We start from the raw sequence: 16406 nt of genomic DNA, 5'->3' as shown, positions 1-16406 counted from the left end.
TTCCGGAACACCCAGCAACACTTCGGTCATGGTCTTCACATTTCCTGGAGGCTATTCGGTGGTTATGTGAGCCCCTTTAGTGCCGGCAGTGAATTCCCACTGATCGTTTTAGAACCATTTAGATTCCAGCAAAACGACGTGTACCGGGAAGACCGTAAATCAGGCGGCAAAACATGCTAGAGTGCGTAATAGCTTCGGAAAACATTCGACTGAAGAAAGAAAATAGCTTGACTTAAACACAGAATGTATTCCCGGTAGAGATCGTTAGCTAGTTGCAATTTACTTAGTCGACCCCCTCCTCTCCAGCGCACCGAGCCGGTAGGGTGTGGCCCTGAGATGACATGACGCAGGCAATGAAGCTCTCGTTCGTCACCATAAAGGTCACGTTTATTCAGCGCGACAGCTGAAGCGTTGGCCAGATGCGGCTGACATTCTCTAGTTGCCGGCGTGACCTAACGGCAGAGGTCACACACGCCAGCGGAGTCGTTACTGGTCAGAGGCGTAGGAGGATCCCTTAAATGGGGGGAGGGGGGCTGGCACACACACATTTTTAATTACCTGCCCTGCATCACTTAGGGTTAGTAGCAAGCTTCACCGACAAGTGTTGGGTAATAACCCAATGTTTGTGCTCTGGTACTGCTGTGCAAGCCAGATGTCCTTAAAGGTCACTGCGGCGCCGACGACCACTTTTGTAAACGTGGCTCGCTCGCTTGGCAACTATTTACAACAGTTCTGAACAGACGCGCGCATTCCGCGCCCTGGCCCGGGGCGCCCCTCAGCAACCTTGGATCTGGTCATCAGCGCCCTGGCCCGGGGCGCCCCTCAGCAACCTTGGATCCGGTCATCAGCGCCCTGGCCCGGGGCGCCCCTCAGCAACCTTGGGTCTAGTCATCAGCGCCCTGGCCCGGGGCGCCCATCATCAACCTTGGATCTGGTCATCAGCGCCCTGGCCCGGGGCGTCTTTTTCTGGCGCCGCTGCTGGCGTCTTTGTAATTGTCCTGCGCCAGTGAGGGCTAGTGGTAGCTCTACAGTGGCAAAATTATGTATGGTTTGCTCGCTCTCTGCCTTGAGTTGGAATGACCTTAAATGCGTGGCTTCAATGTAGACTCTTAAGCGCTTTCACCAGTTGCACTGTAGTCGAGTATCGCCAGCGTGAGTGGCTGATGCTGTCCAATAGGTGTCAGCCAAAGAAATAATGTTTTTGTCTGCATGGCATGGACTGAATCCCTGTCAACGAAATACAATAGGGGCATATGGACATGACCAAGCGTCTGTAATACATGAACATGAACATAATGTCTGAAATACATATGACGTGGATTCGCTTCTATAGCATATTACGTGGGCCCGCGTTTGCCATACATGGAAATAACGTCTGTAATGCATGAACTTGAACGTAAACATGAAGCCAACGTTTGCCATGCATGGACATGAATCCGCGTGTGCAACACCTATCCATTGGCCGGCTCCCACATCACAGCTTCGCCCTGTTCTCCCGTCCCCAAGCATCTCGTAGCCATCGCCACCGATCTCGCTTGCCCGCAGTGCGTGGCTGCTGACCTGCTGGCCATGCACCTGTCCCGGCCGTCCCTGCCAGCTGAGCTGCTGGCCATGCGCCTGTCCCTGCCGTCCCTGCCAGCTGAGCTGCTGTCCCTTCCGTCCCTTCCGTCCCTGCCGTCCTTGCCAGCTGACCTGCGTGCTCGGCAGCTCTCTACAGGCCAGGTGTCCCTGGTGACCGCACAAAGTCCGTCTGCAGTCTGCCAGAGCCGTTACACCAAGGGCTGCTGGTTTGCTGGCCGGCTGCAGTTGTGGAGGAACGCGCATGTTTTCGACTATCGGCGCACATGAGCAAGGTTGAGGCTTGTTTGTATCTGGGTCTGCTCAGAATGGCTCTGGTATTCTGCAGTGTGTATTACCGCCAGCTGTGTGATAACTGAGAAGATGACGGACTTCTGCACGAGGTGCAGCAGTTTCGAAAAACTTCCAGGACTCGATGACGTCACGAAGTCATATCATCGCCGCCACGTTACGGAGCGGAAGTTTTCGGCTTATTTATGGGCACGTGCAGCTCTGAAAGTCAGCAGCATCGTCACCCAACAACAGCAGCAACAGCAACAATAGGAAAAACATTCTTTACAAAAGCACATGTAGAGGATTACATTGTATATCGGCGAAAAGCGAATTTGCTTAAGCATCTCTTCGTATGTGATCTAAACGCAACAGTCGTTCGGCCGACGTGGCCCAAGTGTAATTTCCACTACCGCTGCACCAGTGGGGTCCGCGTGCCAATGCAGGTTGCATGCGTTTTGAAATCGGCCTGAGCGCACTTAGTGAGCCTGAAAGCCATGAACCCCCGCGCAGCCCTTGCCGCCGCCCGGATCAGCCCCGTGTGGCAGTGTGTCGAAGTTCTTGTGTGAATGGGGCGTGGCGAAATTTGATTTGATTGAATTGATTTGATTTCATTGAAAAAAATCGCATTGCAGCATTTCTAAAATTACGTAAGTTGTTCAGTGCATTCGCGAGGAACATCATTCACATAGATATAACAGTAGTAATACCCTTCTTCCTCCGGAAAAACAGGACTATGAATTTCTATTCTCCTTGATATATGGTTCTCTATTTTCCTGGTTTTTCTCTAAGGAGTAAGGTTATTACTGCTGTCTCATCCGTTTCTGAAATTGTCTTGAGGAGGTGGTCCCAAATGGCACCGGAGAGCGGGCGGTGCAAGGTAAAGTGGGTGACAGTTACAGAGCGGAAGCCACACTAGCAGCGCAGATCTTTCTTTTTTAGTTTAATATCTATGAGCCTTCAAAGAGGATATGCCCACACGAAGTGTGGTGGAGGGAGTGTTGCCAGATTGTTTGTCTGAACAATAATGTCGTGGCAGAGCTTCAACTTCCAGCCTCTTGGGCAGGGCGTGTTTAAATTTTGATAGCTGAGTCTTTGCAAGAAAGATTGGGGGAACCGATTCTAAGGTTGCGTTATGACATGCATGAATGAACGTTGAAATGAAGTGAGACGGTTAAGCGGTTTTCATCGGGTGTTTGCAAAGCGCAGGTTTATGCCTGTGTCGTGTTGTGTTGTGGCTGGGGACGATAGGTGCAATGGAACTGGGATTATGAGACCGTGTACCTCGTAGCTTGTGCACATCACAGATCACAAAGGCCTATCCGTTGTGCAGTATGCCACAATGGTCAAGAGTGGACTGCATGTATGTGGTGTAAATTTGAGCCATAGCAGTGTGGCGTATAGTGTAGTGTGTCCACAGAACGGCCAAAGTAGTGTGGCGTGATATGAGAAAGACGAGTCTGAATGCTCGATTTACATTGTTCATCACTTCGTTGATGTGGTCGTAAGAGCGAAGCCTTCAGAAAAAGTTATCCTTAAATGTGTGTAGCTATCTGTAAGTTATAGTCCAAAATCTATGCACCTATTTATATATTTAGTTAATCTATTTGGTTGCATGTTCAGTTTCTTATTTATCTATACATTTCAGTTACCTTTCAGGTTTGCCTCCAAAACGACCTTTCGTGTGGTTGACATTAGTCTGTTCGTAAATGTTTCCTGTATTGTTATGTCTGCCTTGAATCTGATGGCTTACTCCCCGTCACAGCCAAAAAATTCGTCGCAGTAATTTTGCAGTGATGCTTGCACGACACTCATGCATTCTGGGACAAGAGTCGCGCGTAGCGTTCCTCCGGCCAAACGGCGCCAATAAATGTTTACCGCGGCGGGAATCGACCCCACGTCTTGACCGCGCGGTCCAGGCGTTACTCACCATCCAGCTATTTCACATCGGCACGTGGCGCATGGCATCCATCACCGCATGACATAACCACCAACTGAGACACGCGGAGCAGGCGGCGTCGCTGGGTTATGTCCGTTGCGAACGCATCTCCGAAATACACCCTCATCGCCAGCTGGGACACGTGTCATCCGCGTCGACATCATGACAAACCACTGACACCATGACAAGCCGCAGTTCAGACACACGGAGTCCATACATCCATAGGGCGCACGACGCCACGTGCTAGTGCACTACTATGAGAAGGCATTCGACGGCTCAGGGAGGCCAAATCATAGTTGCACCGCTCGCAGTGCAATACATGACCCGAACAGGAGAAACGGCCGATACCTCTACAAGTATTTCCAAAATGCAGGTTGCAGGCTGCACAACACACAACATTCTGGTAGCGAGACCCTGGTTTAGCCTCGCCTCCGAGGCTCTCCGCGCATGTCACGTCGGTGGAGCTTGGCTCTAACGATCAGTTCAGACTGCCACCGGCAGATGGCAGCAGGGTTGATTGGTCTGAGCTGTAGCCCATTTGAAGTGCGTTTTGCATGGAGACCTCAGTTGGTCAAGGCGTGCTTCCAGTTGGCCAGGTATTCATTGGCTGATTCGCCGACAGAGGCAGGTTTTGCGTTCATCCAAAAATGTCTGGAGCTCCTGAAAATGAACAGGAAAGGACTGCATCTAGCTTTCAGTTCAAGAAACACATGTCTGACAGCGTCGGATTACACGTGCATCATACATCGTGTAATTTTGTTCCGCAAGCGAAAATATTTTAATTTTTGCTGAATGACTTTGAGCTGCCAAACGTCATTTGAGCTCAAAACCAAGAATAAACAACTGAGATGCATGCAAAAGTAAGCGTGGCGTTGTTGATGTTCTGATACGTGATCCTGACGATGTAAAGCTGTTCTAAGGATGAGTGGATTATGTAGTAATAAAGCGATGTCGCACAAACTGGTCTTGCGCGGTACTGGAGCGTGGAAGAGTTGTGTTTAACGTTAAGCATCGAGGAACTGGGTGTTATGGAGATAATACATCCAATCGTAAACATGGCATAAAGCCCAGCATAAGCGCGGCAAAACACCGTCTCGCTTCCTCAAGTCGCAAAAAATTTTCCTGAATCAGTTCTACTCTTGAGGTTCGTTGATGAAATGCATTGGAATTTTAAATGATAGCTTCAGAATATTCCCTTCTATTCCCCGTCTCTACCATGCTGCCTTGTGACCTTTCGGAAACAAAATGTGACGCTGGTGAGTGAGCCAGCGAAGAAAAAGCAAATCCCCCGGTCCAACCTAAAACCGGGGACGCAGCCAAAGGAAGCAGCCCTGCTCCCCTCCCCCCCCCCCCCTCCTTAAGCTTCTTTTTGTTTCGTTTGTCACCATAGACGGCTCCCGACAGAAAGTGGCAAATGGGCGTGATGCGTCCCCATCGATTCCTTCCACCTCTTTAAGCAGCCCTTGCTGTACCCCTGTCTGAATACTTATGAGTCCTTTCCCCCTTTAACAAACCCTTGCTGCGCCTATGCCTGAATACTCACCGAGTCCCTCCCCTCGCTAAGAAAACCTTGCTTCGCCCCTGCCTGAACACTCACCCTAGTCCTTCCCCTTTGAGATGTCCTTGCTGCTCCCATCCCTCCCCCGCCTGAAAACTCACCGAGTAGCTCCCCTTAAGAACCCTTGCTGCACCCATGCCCGAAGCCGTGATGTCATTCCTTCAGCGGAGGGTAGCCTCACCTCTTGGAGACGTCCAGGTTAGCATGCGTGGCGAGATCAGCGCCCCAGCCGCCCTTGTGGGACGCCTCCGGGACGACACCTCCCCGTTCCTTGGAGAGCTCCTCCGCCATCGCCCTGGGGTTGAATGTCAGGGGTCAGCACGACCATGACCTTGGGGTCGAGCCATTCGGCACGGTTGTAGGCGTGCTCATCTCCAGTGACGTCATCCCCAGTGACGTCATCCCCAGTGACGCCACTCCCCAGTGACACTGTGCCGGCATGTGTAACAATAAAATATGTGCGTGATGAAGCAATGTAACACAGCAGCAATGCTGCAAGCCCCGACGCTTCGTCAATATGAAATTAACGTGTCTACGCCGGTGTCAATGCGGAGATCAATGCTCGGGCAGTCCTGACACTAGGGACAACGCGGCAGGCAAACTGATACGTTGAACACGGGAGCAGCAGCAGAAAAAAACTAAATACTGGGCCGGACATACCACCAGCAGCACAACATACCACATGATGTTTAAGGCACGGAAGAGGAGACAAAATGTGCATTCTGATATGGTGGGCATGGAACCAGCAGCAGGTCATGGTAGGTACAGAAGAAGAGTCAGGATATATCGCGCGATGTGAAGGGAGCGGAAGTAGCAGTAGGGTATATTAACTGATGTGGTTAGACACAGCAGTGGAATAAGTGCTCAGTACCCAATGTGGTGGGCACAGCAAGAGTATCAGAAGATATTACCTGATGTAGTGAGCGTGGAAGTAGCTACAGGATACATCACTCCATGTGGTGAGAACAGCGGTAGTATCAGGAGATATCACCTGATGTGGGTGGCGCGGAAGTAGCAGCAGCCACCGATGTACCGCACGCCCTCGTCGTACGCCTCCCGCGCGAACGCACGACTCTCGAACCGCGTCAGCACCAGCGACTCCATGGCTGTCGACGGGCGGGCGACGGAGCAGCTCGTCAGCGCTATCAGCTCGTTAGCGCGATCAGCTCGTCAGCACGATCAGCTCGTCAGCACGATCAGCTCGTCAGCGCGATCAGCTCGTCAACGTGATCAGCCGGTCAGCCCGATCAGCTCGTCAGCGCGATCAGCTCGTCAGTGCGATCAGCTCGTTAGCACGATCAGCTCGTCAGCACGATCAGCTCGTCAGCACGATCAGCTCGTCAGTGCGATCAGCCCGTCAGCGCTATCAGCTCGTCAGCGCGATCAGCTCGTCAGCACGATCAGCTCGTCAGCACGATCAGCTCGTCAGCGCGATCAGCTCGTCAGCACGATCAGCTCGTCAGCACGATCAGCTCGTCAGCACGATCAGCTCGTCAGCACGATCAGCTCGTCAGCGCGATCAGCTCGTCAGCACGATCAGCTCGCCAGCACGATCAGCTCGTCAGCACGATCAGCTCGTCAGCGCGATCAGCTCGCTAGCACGATCAGCTCGTTAGCACGATCAGCTCGTCAGTGCGATCAGCTCGTTAGCACTATCAGCTCGTCAGCGTGATCAGCTCGTCAGCGTGATCAGCTCGTCAGCGTGATCAGCTCACCAGCGTGATCAGCTCGTCAGCACGATCAGCTCGTTAGCACGATCAGCTCGTCAGCGCCATCAGCTCGTCAGCACGATCAGCTCGTCAGCGTGATCAGCTCGTCAGCGTGATCAGCTCGTCAGCGTGATCAGCTCACCAGCGTGATCAGCTCGTCAGCATATCAGCTCGTTAGCACGATCAGCTCGTCAGCGCCATCAGCTCGTCAGCACGATCAGCTCGTCAGCGCGATCAGTTCGTCAGCGCGACGGTGACGAAGAGGATCGCTGAACACCTGGCCTGATTTTCGGACGACCCTCCCGCCCATCAGGCCGAGTGGAGGGAACAATCGTAAATGTTGTCTTCGCAGCTTTCCAGGACATTCTCTTGGATCAGTCCAAAAGCAGGCGGCACGGAGCGCCATGGCATTGTTTTACGGTGCTAGCCTCCCCGCAATGGTCGTCTCAGCCTTGCTTCCAGTTGGATGTTCGGTGTTTAAAAACTATTCTCGCTGAAAAAAGGCCATAGGTAGATGTCCCGTCACTGGAATTTATTTCAACCTCCCTTCCCTCTACAACGTGTTTTAAGAGTGTACGGCCACGAGTACAGTTAACTGTCTTTTGGAAGCAAGCGTTTTGGCAGACGTTTCATTCATCGCGTGTCGCGTACATTTACACTGTCGCCGGGGCTATTGTTAATTCATGCACCGCAGTCCAAAAAAGAGGCGTGATGCTGCTTCAACCGCTGTATTCAAACCTAAACAGCCCAAAAAAAGGAGGCGTGAAGCCGCTTTAACCGCTGCGTTTGAGACTAAATTACGAACCTCTGGTAGTAGGCGATGATATCGTTATCGTATGATATCGTTATTGGTGATATCGTTATCGTAACTGCCTAAAAGCGTACATTTAAAGCTCGTCCGCCAGACCAGGTGCTTAACTACAGCCAACGGCAGCAGCTCACGTTAGTGCTGATGACGCTTGTGTGATCCCCCATCTGCGTGTAAACATCAGATGAACATCCACCGCGCTGCTGGCTCTAAGGCTCACTGAAGCATTAAAATATCTTAAAGGTGTGCATTCACACCCAACGGCGTGGCCCAGAAATCACCCGTGCACCAGTGGAACACGCCCGCAACCAGCATTCACTGCGACGCTGGTTTCACAGCCCACCCAAGTCATAAACTCCCTCAAAGGCGTATATTTACACCCTCATCACTGGAGCCGGAGCTTACCCATTGGCCAGAGGCAGCAGCTCATCATAGTAGTGCCGTCCTCGGGCGTCCTGACGCCGACCGGCTGCATGATGAGTGGTCTCGTGAGACCGGCCTCCGCCAACGCCAGACGCATCCGCCGGATGGTCCGCAGTGCGTTCCGTGGTCCCACGAAGCAGTTCGTGCCCACTGCCGGACGTGATGTGGCGTCGTCAGGGAGTAAAGTGAGAGTGATTGGGGCGTAAAACGGGTGTCGAATGGATTTTTGTGTGAAGGGTGTAGCGGTTAAGTGCTTGCAGACTGGGACAAAAGGGCGTTAAACAGATGTCAGAGAATGGTGCGTGGGTGCAAATCGCATTTGGCACGTTGCCAAAATTCGTAACAACTTGGTATGGACTAATTTTAGCGCAGTACAAACTGAATTTTAAACGGGTGTTTCACATGAATTTGTCAAGTTTGGGGAAACATCAAAGGCAAATCAAATGAGCACCACGCGGTTGTTAAAAACGGAGTTGTCATAATACCCTGTAAAGATCAATCCCTGAAACTAAAATATTCAAGTAACTGGTCGCAGCCACCAGCTACCCATAACACGCCGGCGCTAGGCCGCTGGGCACCTCCACTTGGACGTCAACCAGGGCCGTCCCACCTAGACGATGCTGCATTACACGCGTCGTGTCGAGTTATGGACAGCTAGTCGAAGGCATTTGTAATCATACCGCTCAGACAAAAGCTTCTGAGATATCGGACACTCCTGGGACGTAGACCGCCGTTTACTTCGTTCCCCGAAAGAACAAAGACGTCTCAGTTTTATCAGTGCGCTGTTATCAGTGTTGGAATTCGATGCTTCCTTGGAAAAGATATTTCGGCACCTGACTATACATAACCTTGCATCCATCAAGCTCCGAAATTCAGAGGAGATCGCTAGCTCTGATTGGTTTAGCCTCGAAGCCCCTCCCTCAAATGATGTCGTGAGGCCTTCTCATTGGTTCAAATCATGTCATATCATGCCACTTCTGTACGTCTTGGGCTTGATCGTTTCCGTTTGGAAGCGTCGCATAAAATATGTTGTCTATTGCCGTGGAGATCCAAGGATTAAGAGATTCATTAAAGAACTAGCATGCTGCTGGTGTTGATTGGATATTTTGTGTGGAGTGGGTGCTGGTGAAAGTGGTTGATTAAAGTGAATATTTCACATCTGAAGTTATTGAAGCAAGCTTCCGATTTCATGAAATAAGCTTACCTAAAAATATTGGTATACTTAAGTGCAGTAAGTGCAAAAGCTTGCTCTAGATGACACAATTTCTTTATTTAGTAAATATGCTCCTGAGCACGTTATGGTTCCATTGCATCATCGTGCCCCGCACAGCACTGATGGCAAGCCAATTGGCCGCAGTCATATTTGAAAATCGTGCGCCACGATGAACAAGCGCCAGATATGAACTACTCACCGATTATACTTCTATTGGCCTTGATCGCCGCAGAGCTGATGGAATGACAGAATTTAAGTGAGGTGATTATGGCGACATGGATGTCTGGGTGACCTCGAAATATTCTGCACGAAATAAGCTGCACATCTTCGCGGTCGTGTTGCTCAGAAACTAGAGGTTTTAGGTCTTAAGAAGGACATGGGTGCGAAATGCACTGAATGCTCTTCAAGATGGCTATTTCAGTTCAAAACCCATACAAATGTGGAACACTTTCGTGAAGGTGCTGACGAATAGAAGCTTTGCACTTCGCAGATTTATCTAGCTCAGATCGTGGGAAAGACTGGCAAGACTGGGATCGTAACTAGTCCAGCTATCACAACAGACGGCTGCTCTGCTTGGAAATCTGCCCTCTTGGAAATCCCCGGATTCCCTATGCACAACCAACCTGGGTTCGATTTGTGCGTGTGTTAGGTGTCGACCACATAAGAACAAGGGGCGAAAAGGGCTCGCGGTTGGCCGCAGCTAGTAATTCAATTGTCACTTCGCAACCAGTGAGTATCGAGTGCCGCAAGACAGCTGCCTTAACACGCGCCCGGTTAAATAACCCTCACTCGGGTGGGGGGGGGGGGGGGGGCAATTTGAGACTCCTGAGTTCTCAGCAACTAAGGCAGATAGAGACATCAAATTGACAGGTTGGGTTGGCCTGTTTATGAATTTAGAGGTTCCTAGGTCATGGATTTGTGGTCAAAGAAAATCAAACAAAGTAGTCAAGCTGAAAATGCGTTCAAAATACCCCCAGCACCAAGATACCTGTTCTAAGCAAAAGGTGAATGGTGCTAATCTAATATAAATGACCTTGTTTGACATTTCGGAGGTAATGATGACCAAAATCATGCAGGTCTGCTTTGAGTTTTGCATTGGAATACGGGTCAAAAGATCACAGTGGGCAGTATATTCCTAAAACAAAATGTTGACCTTTGTCATTTTAGGTCAGTAACCTATTCTGACATCTAGAAAGCCAGTGGAAGGTGCATAATGCGGTTGCTGTTATCAAAAAATTCAAAATGAGCGCCGAAAACTAACCCATACAGCAGCCTCTAGAGAAATAAAGCAGAATGGTTTTGACGTTGGTCTCACCTTCAAACCTGACTCTAGGGCAACGCAATTCATTTATTCAATTGTTGTGTTGCCCAAGAAACTCTTTTAGAGATTATGGTTTTTCTAACACTCCGTTGTTGTAGCAAATTGAACGATTCCTTAGAAGCTGTCTTTGTTGAATCAATGGTCTGAATTTGACCTGCCGCAGCTCGGCGTCCTTACAAAGTACATCTAAATATTTCTACCAACGTTCCGACATTTACTTGTCTACAGCTTTGCGAAAATTTGGTGGGGCTTCTCCGCGTCGTTCGGAAACCATCTCTGAAAAGCCATCGGGGGTCAACTTGACCTCGCCCACCCGAGCTCGTGTCACTGACCGGTGAACCGGTGTCAATGACCGGCGAACGTCGCTACCCGCACCATGTGCCGCACGTACCGACATCCGCGCCGGCCCTGGCCATGCGGAGGGCGCACTGCTCTGGCGTGACGCCCTCATTGTCGCCGCGCGTGCCGGTCGACATGCAGGCCACCACCGGCAGGCCGGTCTCGCGGGCCGCCGCTATCGCGCACTCCATCTCGCGGATGTCAAACATCCACTGGAACGGCGGCGCAGCGTGTCAGCTGTCTCTGCTGTTGGTCACTTCGCCCGTAATCGTCGATAACGACAGGTGGCAGAGAATCCGCCTAGGGCGGAGCATAGGAGAGCACCCAAGATTTAACTACCCCTCTCCACCTTGTCTCACGCCTCTCGCAGTGTGGGGTAGATAGAACATGGTTCAGTCATCCGGCCGTCACCAAGAAACAACAACAACAACCTGCAACAACCAAATTTTCTAGAAGCCGGGTCACCAGCCCTTAGCTGCCCATAACCTACTGTGGAGCTGTCACCAGCTGCCCATAACTCGGCAGTCTGGGCCACGCGACTGACGCACCTCGCACATGACGAAGTCGATCCCCTCCTCCAGCACGGGCCGCAGCTGACTGCGGTAGGCGGTGATGACGCGGTCCCGGCTGGCGGGGCCCGTAAATGCCGGCGTCGCCGTCAGCGAGGCCGAGATCAGCTGGTTGCCCTCCTCGGCCACTTGGCGAGCCAGCCTGCCGACACACGGATGTGTCAGCTGTCTGTCACGCACTCCCGGATCAGCTGGTTGTCCTCCTCGGCCACCTGACGAGCCAGCCTGCCGACACACGGATGTGTCAGCTGTCTGTCACGCACTCCCAGATCAACTGGTCACTCTCCCCGGGCCAGAGCACTGATATGCAACGTCGAGTACTCTCATAATACATCGCAGTCATTGCTTGATATGTGTTTAGCCAGTACTTCAACGTGCATTAAAGGTACGACTCTCTTTAGCATATTGACCCATAGAGCCGAGGGGCCAGTGGCATAAGCCCTGTCTTATGTCAACCTCACACTATGTATGCTAATGGTGGCGAATGCTACTTGGTCGCTGCCACCCTGGCCAGAAGCGATCATATTCATCATTACTCATGATGAAGTTAGTTGTCAAAAACACATCAAACATGACGTCATCATAATCATTTCACCATCACATGGAAACGCCGAGACAAATGCCACCTAATTAATCATTAATGGCATGGTGCCGCTTTTCAGCGCACACAAACTACAGCGGGTAGAAACGTTAAATAGATTAGCTGGCTGCTCTTCCCCTCCATACCAACCGTATGACTCTCTAGGCTTGAAGACAAAAGCAGGATTGATACACACGAGAGCTGTGCACCGCTTCAAAGAGCCAGGAAGGAAACGCTTCATCTCTGGCACGTCCTACAGAATGACGGTATGGCCGCGGAAGCAACGCGACAATATCTGCAACACGCAGCACACCGCCAACCTTGGACACTGTGCTGACGTCTACAGTCCCTGACCTTCGTGACACTTGACCCGCCCTTCACCTCCATCAACCCTGACCCTCTGGCCTGCGTCCTCTGTGATCTCAGATCCCTGTGACCTCTGACCTGCAGGCAGCTCGGTTAATCTCCTCGACAGTCTGCTCCACCCCCTGCTGGCGCAGCGTCTCCTCATTGGCGTAGAAGTTGACTGCTTGTAGCACGTCCGCACCCGCTCGGGCGAACTCGCGATGGAGCTCAGTCACTGCCGGGCATGGAAGGCGGGGTCACAGGCCTGCCCTCTCACGGACGTGCCCTCCGAACCACCCCCGCAGCCGCCACCAGCATTTTTGTACGCATGACATGCAAATGTTGCGGCATTGGAGAACCACAGCATTAATGTTTATAATAATCCATGCAAAAGGGATCATCACCCCATTTTCATCTAAGTGCGACATTGTGGCCGTTCGGTTCAAGTACGACTAAATTTCAAAGCGTTATCGCTAGCAATTAAAATTAGAAAAAATCGTCAGTTCCAAAACGTTAGCTAACGCTTACGCTGTGGAATTCGTCTAAAACTAAACCTTCTAAAACTTGACGATGTTTCCCGAGATTCAGTTTGGCACGTGTCCAAGTTCGACCTCTCAGAGCCATCCAGAGGCAGTTTTTGGGACGAATTTCTGGACGACTTGCGTGCTGCTTAAGAGAGGGATAGAAACGGGCTTTTAAGGATTTTGGTAGCAGCGGAATCGGCCCAGAACACCTCGATATATCAGTATGATCAAAACGATCCCTGTCAAAAATTCCAGCGAGATTTACAGCATTAGCATTGTAACGAGTTATGCGTCAGCACCTGCTTTCATAAGTGAACTGTTTGAACCCATAACAACGCGATGAGAAGACGTTAATCTACACGGCTCGCCTCCACGACGAGAACCTCTTCACTCCGTCGCCGCGTCCCGCTGCTGCCACCTCGTCTGCCAGTCCTCGTCATCTCGTCCAACTCGTCTGCGAGTGGATGGGCATGGCTGCAGGTCTTCGCCCGACGGATGCGGATGCAGGCTGGATGCTGGGCATGGCTGGTATGGCTGCAGGTCTCAGCCCGACGGATGTGGCGGCATCAGCCACACCAAATCTCACCGCAACTACTCCCGCTTGTGTGTGTGTTTGGGGGGGGGGGGGACGGCACATCCCAGCGCTTGGTCTCACCGGCCTGGGGGTGCGTGACGCACGCCTCCGGGGTCCAGACGCCGGTGCGCGCGTAGCCCCGCTTCTCCAGCTCGGATATCATGCCGCCGTCGCCGATCACAACGCCGCCGTCCCGCAGCCGCTCCAGCAGACCCTGCGCGGCGACCCGCACACGGTCAGAGGTCAGCAGACACGGCCAGGGGTCGGCAGACACGGTCAGAGGTCAGCAGACACAGACGGAGGTCAGAAGACACGGCCAGAGGTCAGCAGACATAGTCAGAGGTTAGCAGACACGGACGGATGTCAGCAGACACGGTCTGAGGTCAGAAGACACGGTCAGATATCAATAGACACGGACAGAGGTCAGCAGACACGGACAGAGGTCAGCAGACCCGGACAGAGGTCAGAAGACATGGTCAGAGGTCAGCAGACACTGTCAGAGGTCAGCAGAACCGGACAGAGGTCAGTAGATACGGACAAAGGTCAGTAGATACGGACAGATTTTAACATGTACAGACGAAGGTCAGCGGACAAGGACAAAGGTCAAATACTGAAAGAGGTCAGGGGACAAGGACAGAGGTCAGCAGACACGGATAAAGGTCAGAAGACACGGAAAAAGGTCAGCAGACACGGATAAAAGTCAGCAGACACGGATAAAGTAGACCTGACTCTACCGGAAGTCGACAGAAAAGTTCAGAGTTCAGCAGGCATGGACAGAGCTCAGCAGACACTGCGCCGCACACACAGCAGAGGTGAGCAGGTCCTGTTCAACAGTCCCTGAGTGTGACAAGCGCTCCATATGCGGCGTTCGGCTAATTCAGGGGGGCTGCTCGTGATGGCAACGCACAAACTCCAGCCTCCTGAGCACCGGATTTCTTGCTGAAAGCGTTTTGATGCCCCTGTCATCACACCACGCGCACTCACCTTTTTCTCATTGCGGTTTGTCACAGGCATCTTTCGGGTCCGTATTTAGAAACTCACTCTTAAAGTTTACCTGAAAGGCGTAGAGCGTTTTTAGTGCGCATGGTACATGATCGTGTGATTACTGGTCAACACATGTACGATGTCAAGGTTTCCTTTAAATCAATGTACATACGTCGGGTTTTCATCAGTATCCTAAGGCTAATCTAAAATGATGACGTGTCGTTTTACACGAGTCGTGTTTTACACAGCCCAAATGTGACCATCCAGTAAGCTATATCCCCATAGTTTCCATGATTTGGCCCATTTCAGGATAAAGCCTGGTCAATATCGCACTTAAGGGGCTCGCTGAGCTCCCCCTTTCCTTTCCGGTCACCGGTCACCCTCCTGCTCGCCTCCAATTGATTTTTCCATCTACACCCGTGGCCGCTACTGCCCGGAAATACCAACAAATGGGAATATATAATGCTGTCAATAAATGCCACAACGATAAGTCCGTCTTTAAGTTCTCGTGTCAAAGCTGAAGTAATTCATATAATTGCCGAAATGAGTAAATTTTTGGTACCCCTAACCTGATAAATGCCAAAGAATAACTGGAAAAATACAAAAATGAGTTTTATTAAATAGGAAACAATACGCATTACCATTAAATAGCCAATAACGCAACCAGTAGGGCATATCAACACTTAACACGATTAGTATGTTACACGTTGCATGTTATAAACATGTTACATCATAACCCTGCAAAGCTAAACAATAACTACACATCATTACGCAACCAACGTTTGGACTATCGTGTGGCTTAGCCGCAGACTGATTAGCCATGGGCTACCTACCAGCCAAGCCGCCTGAGCACTCTCCGCCTGTTGACCGCACTCCAGCACTGCCGACTTGTTTTAGCGGCCATTTATACCTTCGTCAAGCGCGGTCCGTACGGCGACGATGGCCATAGAGACAGTAATGGGCCGCAGAGCAGCAGTATTTGGGACCGAGTCCGCCGGGCAGCGCCGCGGGCTCGCGTCCGTCGGCGACCTGTGAGAACCGTAAGAGCTGTAGTATTCGGGACCGGCGCGCTGGGTGCCATCAGTTGTCATGTGGTGCGGGGTGGCTCGTAAGTTGTAGGACTGGGTGGCTGGTAAGTTGTAACATGCTGTCCATCTGTAAAGTTTGTAAAACATGACATGCTCTGTCTGTCTGGCGTGAGGGCCATGCCCACAGCTATGCGCGCAGACAGCCACAACAAATATATTCAAATCGAAAATTAACACCACTTCGATATTGTTTTCTTCAAGTCGTTAATGACATTAGACTTTTGCATCCTTTGCGCAGGGTACGTGGAGGCGGGGAATGCCTCGGTCTTTACTTTTGACTTTGTTAAAGAGCGACAGGCTATGTCTAGGCCAGACGGGAAAAAGTTGCCGTTTGCCTGCCACTGTGGTGTCTAAACTGACCTTCCATCTACTTACTTGGCGCTCGCAGTGGAGGCAGTCGATAACCCCAAGGAATTTTGCTGATGCAGCGGGAAAGAAGTTAGAGACACGCCGTCAAGTTTTGTACAGCTTATGACAAAAATACTGACCACCACACCTGACATCGCAACAAACGATTTCTGATGAGACTGCCCGTGATTTTCTGTCCGGTGTCAGTGACGAGCGACAACAACAGCTGAAGATCG

General features: G+C 51.3%; 1 protein-coding gene across 1 annotated transcript; it reads right to left on the bottom strand.

Annotated features, from left to right (window-relative positions):
- Positions 1 to 3521: 3521 nt before the first annotated feature.
- On the bottom strand, positions 3522 to 15678 carry LOC119090929 (betaine--homocysteine S-methyltransferase 1). Its single transcript, XM_037213662.1, has 10 exons — positions 15568 to 15678; positions 14735 to 14804; positions 13832 to 13964; positions 12752 to 12887; positions 11707 to 11869; positions 11211 to 11370; positions 8268 to 8435; positions 6337 to 6451; positions 5527 to 5640; positions 3522 to 4447 (listed from the first exon to the last, which is right to left on the bottom strand). The coding sequence occupies exons 2-10, from the start codon at positions 14762 to 14764 to the stop codon at positions 4351 to 4353; spliced, it is 1116 nt and encodes a 371-aa protein (XP_037069557.1). The 5' UTR covers positions 14765 to 14804; positions 15568 to 15678; the 3' UTR covers positions 3522 to 4350.
- Positions 15679 to 16406: the final 728 nt, after the last annotated feature.

The sequence above is a fragment of the Pollicipes pollicipes genome, unplaced genomic scaffold (genome assembly GCF_011947565.3).
Source record: "Pollicipes pollicipes isolate AB1234 unplaced genomic scaffold, Ppol_2.1 Scaffold_1600;HRSCAF=1878_pilon_pilon_pilon, whole genome shotgun sequence".
Taxonomy (NCBI): Eukaryota; Metazoa; Arthropoda; class Thecostraca; order Pollicipedomorpha; family Pollicipedidae; genus Pollicipes; species Pollicipes pollicipes.
The sequence above is the reverse complement of the archived record's forward strand: the minus strand, read 5'-3'. Positions and strand labels throughout refer to the sequence as shown.

Coding starts and splice junctions, on each gene's coding strand:
- LOC119090929 (XM_037213662.1), bottom strand. CDS start 14,764: ATGCCTGTGACAAACCGCAATGAGAAAAAG. Junction 11,371..11,706: donor TCGACTTCGTCATGTGCGAG/GTGCGTCAGTCG, acceptor CCGCCGTTCCAG/TGGATGTTTGACATCCGCGA. Junction 6,452..8,267: donor CTGCTGCCTCTGGCCAATGG/GTAAGCTCCGGC, acceptor GCCCGTCGACAG/CCATGGAGTCGCTGGTGCTG.